The 7505-nt window shown below is 51.0% G+C and overlaps 2 protein-coding genes across 2 annotated transcripts; both read left to right on the top strand.

Moving 5' to 3' along the window:
• Window positions 1-1865: 1865 nt before the first annotated feature.
• On the top strand, window positions 1866-4428 carry LOC114828460 (putative protein TPRXL). Its single transcript, XM_029112704.1, has 6 exons — window positions 1866-1883; window positions 2441-2694; window positions 2847-3041; window positions 3145-3302; window positions 3515-3888; window positions 4363-4428. The coding sequence occupies exons 1-6, from the start codon at window positions 1866-1868 to the stop codon at window positions 4426-4428; spliced, it is 1065 nt and encodes a 354-aa protein (XP_028968537.1).
• Window positions 4429-5025: 597 nt separating this feature from the next.
• LOC114828459 (histone-lysine N-methyltransferase SMYD3-like) lies at window positions 5026-6473 on the top strand. Its single transcript, XM_029112703.1, has 2 exons — window positions 5026-5217; window positions 5316-6473. Exons 1-2 carry the CDS (start codon window positions 5026-5028, stop codon window positions 6471-6473), a joined length of 1350 nt encoding a protein of 449 aa, XP_028968536.1.
• The last annotated feature ends 1032 nt before the right edge of the window (window positions 6474-7505 follow it).

The raw sequence follows: 7505 nt of genomic DNA, 5'->3' as shown, positions 1-7505 counted from the left end.
ATGGCTGCCTTTTGGAACGAAGATTTTGAACTTGCGATTTCGCCCATGGAGCATCGCGAATTTTGGTTCGCGGGAGGCGTTAGGCGGTAGTTTGAGATAATCGTCTCGAGTTATGACGAAAACATTCGTAATAATCGCATTTACTCATTGGACCCTTCCCGGTTCTTCTCGGCTTAGGGAAGGTGGTGGGAATGCACTTCGATGTTACCCTTCCCGGTTGAGTATCGCCTGTACTTTGTTTCCCCTCGAAATATTCTTTCCGGTGGGCTTTTTCCGTCTCGACTTTTTATAGTTTTCGTCGCTTTCCGCGAGCTGCGTGGCACAGGAATCGCTTCGCAAAAATCGTTCTTTCACACCCAGTTGTGGCGTAGCGCGGGCGCCGAAGCCCCGTTTTGCTGTTACGGCACGACCGGCGTCCGGTGGAGAACCGATTTATATTTCGACTTCTTCCAGTAAGCGGAACCTCTTCTCCTTCGCTCATCAGCCGAGCTCCGGAAAATACTTTTTTCCCCTGAAAAAGTGCCCGTTTGCCTGAAGAGTGCCAGAGCAAACAAATAATACCGAAAACGGCAGCAGCGGCGCCGCTTACGACGAGCCGGACATCCGAATGGAATTCATGTTTCTTCGGTTTCTCTCATTGAGCATGAAGCGATCGGGTCGAATCGTTCGCTTTTCGTTCATGGCGATATGCGTATTATTTTGTCAGTCGTTCCGCAGCGTTTTCATGTCGTTCATTGTTCCGGTCGGAGGCTTGCGTACTTGTTGCGCACATTCACACGACCGACGTTTCCGAACGCGTGAGCCATGAACTTGCAGATCGGAAGTTCGCGAGCAGACTAGCGCTCTACCCGGCAATGTCTTTCCTTTCACGGAGTTCCGTCCTGCTCGCGTAAGATTATTTCCGAGTTCTTCTTCTATTCTTTCGTTTTGATTCCATAGTGGACGTATGTGTTTTGTATGATGCGAGAGATGATTCAACGCTAAGGTTCCTGGAGGCTTATCTAGTGCTTCTAGTATGAACCCGAGCCCATGGAATGATGAGCTGGGGAATCGGGTCAAAACGATCGTTTTGGCAGGAGAATATGTCCCATATGTCTCTCGTGTTTCGAGGATCATCTCACGATGAGCTCTCAAAACTTCGAGTGTTCGTCTGTCGGCCGACTCGACCGTTCGGCTGGATAGTCGCCGCAACGGGCGGTGGACCCGGTCGCTGGCGTCTGCGAGCGTCTGCTTAACTTTCTGGTCGAATTCTCGGATCGTTCGGTGCTGTGTGCGGCCACGGTGGCTGACGGTGAGAATCCGTTTAGCGAGCCTTCTCTCGACGAGACGTAGAAGACGGAGCCTGGTGGTAACGCAATGCCACATCGAAAACTTCTCCACGTCTTAAGCGGTCATCGTCCCCGCTAAACTCCAACCGAGACAAGGTCAATAGCACGACCCCGGCCTAAATACGCCGACGAGTGGAAGACACAGGAGCGGATGGCTTTTTGACGCCGAATTTTAATTTCATCCGCGAGCGGCTCCTCTGTGCCGGAACGAGAATACTTCTGAGGGGTTGCTTCACAATGGCTTTGCTCCACGGGGAACCATCGATCGATTCAGTCCGGAGCAAAAAACACGCTGAGGAGAAGCCTCACCCAACAGGAAAATTCCGCGAAGAATGTGTCAGAAAACGGCTTCAATATTCAAACGCTTTCCCCGACGTCTCCACTCCGTTGACAGAGACGAATAGTTTGAGTCGGAACGAGTGTTTTCCGCTCCCTTGGTGGATTTACAGTCGGCAAAACTCGAGAAAGTAGTTCAGCAATGAGTCAGACGTAGAGCGGATTGCTTTCGGATAAATGTCGGTTTCACTGTTCGGCAAGATGTTTGTTCAGCAGAAAGTCGGGTCGTCCGTCCGTCCGCCCGTCTGCCCGCCCGCCCGCTTTCCCGCCACCGAGCTAGCCACTGAGTCGTTCCGTTGGTCTCATGTCTTTTTCCAACTGATTTCTCTGCTCTTCGCCTCAGCTCTCAGTCAGTCATTTGCCTCTTTGTGGTCACAGTTTCGTATAGGGACACATAATCGTTCTGTTCAGAAGACACGAAACGCATATCTGAACGAGTTGGTGAACGCCTTCTCATTTTCTTGCCATCCCTTTCCCTTGACGAATGTCGTCCGATGCGTTGGAAACGGAGCGAGACCAAACAAGTTGTCATAGACAGCTCTTCGAATTGACTGCTTCCGGGAAACCAGCTCTGATTGAGCATCGATACCCGAGGCTGAGTCGGAGAACTCGGGAAGAATATCTGATCTCTGCTCGGGCAGCGCACACAGGGATGATGATAATTGATCACTTGTAAGAACTTTACTGGAAACCGTTTGGAAACCGCATGCGGGAACGGAAACAGATACCACACGAAAGATTTCGATGCTCGGAACTGACGTGAAAATCGTTTGCAGTTTGTCCTCGTTTGCCTCGCACTCTCGGCGGCAGCCGCAGCCCAATCGGTGCACCCGATCGGCGGCAGCGCGAGTCCCCAGAAATCGCCTGTTCCGGTACAGAGTGGATCGTTTCCTCAGAACCCTGTCGGGAATGGCAACCTTGTCGCAGCAGGTAGCTCCAAAGTACCTCAACTGAGCGTGGCCGACATCCTGGCGTTGCGGCGAGCGGTTCAACAGCGCCAGCTTCTCTCCAGGTCGGGGGTAGTTTCTCCGTAAGTATTCCAGCATCGGTGAGAACTGATAGTTCCCTGTTCGGCAGCAATTCTTAGAGCACGACCTCAACGAAAACCGCGCTCTATTGATCCATGGCCGTCATGGGAGCTACATTTCGTATCCTCCGATTACTCAAGCGAAATATTTACAGATCTTCCGGTCGTCTCCCGCATCCGTATGGATACAACTTTGTGGGAGACTCAGTGCGGGCTCAGTTTGCTGATTTATCCGGACCTGGAGCTGCCTATGGCGACTACATGGCGTCAGGGTCGGCTCCTCCCCCCAAAGCTGTCAAGCCTTCGATCTCAACACGCTTCAGGAGCTTCATGAACTCCCTATTCTTCAGGTGAGTCGATGATTCGTTAGAATGAGATTTGAGACATCGATCGATGCTCAGCCATTTTCCGCCAAGAAATCCGAGCCGCTAATGTTTTGTCAATGGGATCCAGGAGCTCGAGCTCGGTCGCGCCGGCTTTCTACCAACCCGCCCCGGGAACGATTTACAGACCCGGACCCGCATCCTACCTTCCGCAACCGGCTCAGCAACCTCGGATTCCTCCGGATTTCTCCGCTAAATCATCCGCTGGCTACCCGACTTCCTTCACAGGTGAGCTGCGTGCAGCTTCATTATTCTGGTGACCGAATTCGAAACTCTCCCTGATGAGACAGATAACGATGAGTCATCCGATCGAAGACATTTTATTTATTCAATGGGATGACGGGAGAAACGGGAGTGTATATTGACGACTAAGCCGACCGCCGAAAGGTCCGATCTTGATGACCGTCGAAGGAATCTCAATTCTTTCTCGTCCCGCCCAGGAGTCTCTAACAAACCCGTGAAGGATTACTCTTCGGCGTCGCTTCCCTCGAAACCATCGTTCGTGCCATCGTACTCGTCATCCGTATCGTCTAGTGTGTCATCCTCTTCCCCGTCATCGAAGGCATCGTCGGCTGTCTCACCGATTTCATCGGCTTCGAATCCCCACGCAAGCGTCGCCACAGCCTCCGGGTTCTACCCTTCGATGCCGATATCTTCTTCCAGTTCTTCACCATCATCATCATACGACAAATCCCGCTTCTCTTCATTATACGGTAGCAACGGCTTCACGGCGAAAGCGTCCCCTGTCAAATCGTCGAAATCGATAAAAACTCACCTTCCATCGGGAGCCTCGGACGAGAAGTTCCCGGAAGCCGTGGGTCCTATGCAAAAACCGACCCAACAACAGCAGCCGCAGCAGCAGCAGCAGCAGCAACAAGAGCAGCAGCCATTGCTCAAAAGCTCTGAATCTTCTAAAAACTGAACTTGAGCCATGGCTCGCGTAGTGCAGCGCGCGGGAGGGGGATCATTTTCGCCTAGAGTTTTTCGCGTACTCATTTGCCAATTCTGTCGGTCGTCCACCTTGATGAAAATAGTGTACTTATGAAAAAACTGAAAACTTCGCTCCTTCGAATTGAATTTCTCGTAGAGCTTTAGTTACATCACATTCTGTAGTATATCTCAATTTGATATGTTTTCTTCCCCTTAGGGTTGTGAGTAGAAATCTAATTCAGGACAGCAGCTCCGATAGGGAACGATTCAATAATCAGAACAGAAACGAAACTTCATCACCGAGGAGTCCCGATCCGCGGAGAGCATCGAAACTGATTGTATTATATTGATTGTATAGGATGAAATCGCCGACCATCTGAAGAAGAAGAAGCCAAGCAAGCTCCAGGAACCGCCTACCGTATAATTTATATTAGGAGATGGAACACACATTCATGTGCTCTAAGCTTATGAAACGAATAAATATTCACTGGAGTTCGTCGGATCCTCAATATTTCCGGCACCGAATTAGATCACATGCGAGAGGATTCGATCATGTTTCTCCTTGTCTCTCGACAGGAAAGCAGAGACTCTCTTCGGGAACCTCGGAACCGGAGAGTGCGCTCAAATTCGCGACCCCAACGGAGAACCGAGCTATTCGGAGTTTCCGATGTCAATGAGCTTCAGAATGCGCCTAATCTTCGACTGAGCGCTGGACTTGAAATCCAGAAAATAATTAGTATTCAAATACAGATTTTGCTGCTGATGTCTCTCGTGCTCTCGGTGACCGGGCTTGTATGCGTGGTCTTCCCGAGGATATCGCTCTTATAGCATAGAGTATACATGGCTGTATACTAACAACAGTTTTACCCTCAGTACCAGAAGCATTTGTACTGTGCGAAAACGATCCGGAAATGAGCGAATCCCGACGGCCTGTCTTGGACGCTAGAAATTGAGCGACCTCCCCAGCCCCTAGTTCAATTCATGTATCGGAAATAACAGACAACGAGGTGGCACATCTGCGATGTCTTCGTCGAAAACGCTCGATGAGCCGCTCACTTATTCCACTGGTGACATTATTCACGAAGATGATCCTTACGCTTGCGCCTTGAGTTCCGATGTCCTCTCAGCGGTCTGCAGCTACTGCATTTCTCGCGGCACATCTCACAGCTGCGAAAAATGCAAGAGGCTCCACTACTGCAGCAAGAGATGCAAGGTGAGCCTGCGTACGATGATTCGCTCCCTCTGAGCCTGTTCTGGATTCGTCGTCCCTGGTCGACGAATGGATGAGTAGACCCTCAATCACACTTTCAGAGTAAGGACCGAGTATTTCACCGGCTCGAATGCCAAGTGCTGCGAGCGCTGGGCCCAGAAGACGATGTTCTGGACGAAGAGACGCGAATGGTGATCCGAACCCTGGACAGGTTCATTCGAGAGAGACAAAGCCACTCGATTTCCGAAGCGAGCTTCTTCTCATGCACCCGAACCATCTATGATCTCCTGAGCCACATAGAAGACTTGAGTCCGTCGGAATTCGAACAGGCGAAGGAAAGAGCGGAGACCATTCTGAGCATCGTGTCACCCTTCGTGTTCACTCAGCTCGAGGAAGTTATGGACATTCTCCAGCGATGCAGAATCAATTGTCATTCGATCGTCGACCACAACGACTTTCATTTCTTCTCGCGAGGACGAGCCGTCTACCTGGCCGCTTCAAAAACGAACCACTCTTGTGTCACCAGCAACGAATACGTTCAGATTTTCAACGGCAGAAAAATATTGTTGCGTGCCATACAGGACTTCAGAATCGACGATCCACTCCAGATGACAATTCATTACATGCCTCCGACCCTGCCTTATGAAAGCAGATTAAGGCGGTGCTTGAACAATTACTACTTCATTTGTAGCTGCAGAAAATGCGTCTGGCAAGCCCGGAACCCTGAGCCGGATCAAGCGGCCGGGGAAACTGTTGCCGAGATCGAGCAAGCGTTCGAAGAATATCACTCTTCTGATGAGTGGTACGAAATCGGCACGAAGCTCCTGGAAAAAGTAAAGAATCTCCCGGAGAAGAACTTCTATGTGTACTGGCTGCTCATCCAGATGCAGCCGACTTGCTTCGAGCTCGGCAAGTACAAAGAGAGCATCGAATACGGAATTCGCGCTACCAACGGTGCTGAATCGATCCTGTCTCTGGAGCCTCTATTCCATTATCTCTGTCAGGCCATGGTTAAATTAGGCTGGAACAAGTCGTCAAATCCGAATCACGGCCGCTTCGCCGAGACGTACAAGCTCACGAAGACTCTTTATTCCATCACGCATGGGTCAAACCACAAGATCGTTCAGGGACTGCGGAAAATGCGTGGGACTTGGTGGGCGAAGGGCTCCGATAAGCTGTACAGCTTCTTCAGGAAACAGGACCCCGTTGATTCACAACGCGTAGACGACGTACGCGACGGAGCGATTGAAGTTCAGTGATCGAGTCGAGTCTAATAAAGCAGTCGATAGGCGTCAGCTTGGAATGGATATCTGGGAGTCCCGAGGGTCGATCCGCTTTGATTAGCTCCTCGAGGATTCGTGGGGGAATCCCACCCACTCTCCTTCCCCTCGCTAAAAAAAAATAGATGCTCGCATCCATGGCGGTGAAGAATTTTCATCATTTGGATCTGCCTTGAGAATCGAGAAAGCGATCGGATTCCCACGGAGCTCGCATGATAAAACCTGTTCTGCCTCGTGTCGGCAGGTTGATCTTATCTCTCCCAGGTAAAGATATGATGGCGAAAGAGCAAGGACAAAACATCGACACGATCCCTGGAGTACATTATCGGAGGACTCATTCCTGATCTCCAAGCCCAGCTCTCATAACTCGTCCTACACCCCTGGAATCTGTGGAAACCTTCTTTGAAACATGCTCGGAATCACATCGCGAGCCTCAAGAGGGTTCCTCACTCACCCAACCTGCCGCCGTGCCCGATCGGAACCTGTTTTGCAATCACGATCATGTGACTTACCTATCTCCGCAGACACCGGGTCTCCCTCGAGCTCTTGAATGACTTCAGATAATCATCCAGCAATCACTTGTTAATATTATTAGTTATCTATGCGGCTGGCAAGCCTCGAGGACCACTAGCCGATCTTGCTCGCTCAGCCCCCTCCCCCCGCTCGCTCCTCAATCACTCATTCAGGGCAACATTCACCGAGCAGCGACGGGACCCATACAGCAACATAGCGACCGCAGGGAAATTCGATCTCGACCCAACTTCAGATAAGCGACACCTGCGGTGCAGCGAAGGAGAGGGTAGGTCGGGAGCCTCCTCATCGCATCGGTCGCCATCTGAATATACTCTCAGGGAGAGCGAGCGCCGCAATACATCCCGTACGGGGGAGTGTGAGTGGAAAATGAAGCGCTGTAAAATCAGCATCGGGTTAGAGAGAAAAACATCATCGACATTTTCATTTTCCCGAGCCCGTGGATGGTCGAAGGAGCGATGGTATGCCGGATATCAGGAT

This window comes from Galendromus occidentalis, unplaced genomic scaffold (assembly GCF_000255335.2).
Source record: "Galendromus occidentalis unplaced genomic scaffold, Mocc_1.1 scf7180000077524, whole genome shotgun sequence".
Lineage (NCBI taxonomy): Eukaryota > Metazoa > Arthropoda > Arachnida > Mesostigmata > Phytoseiidae > Galendromus > Galendromus occidentalis.
Note: the sequence above shows the minus strand (reverse complement) of the source record. Positions and strands in the feature narration are given on the sequence as shown.

Coding starts and splice junctions, on each gene's coding strand:
- LOC114828460 (XM_029112704.1), top strand. Junction 3,303..3,514: donor CTACCCGACTTCCTTCACAG/GTGAGCTGCGTG, acceptor CGTCCCGCCCAG/GAGTCTCTAACAAACCCGTG. Junction 3,889..4,362: donor ACGAGAAGTTCCCGGAAGCC/GTGGGTCCTATG, acceptor TTGATTGTATAG/GATGAAATCGCCGACCATCT.
- LOC114828459 (XM_029112703.1), top strand. CDS start 5,026: ATGTCTTCGTCGAAAACGCTCGATGAGCCGCTCACTTATTCCACTGGT. Junction 5,218..5,315: donor ACTGCAGCAAGAGATGCAAG/GTGAGCCTGCGT, acceptor TCACACTTTCAG/AGTAAGGACCGAGTATTTCA.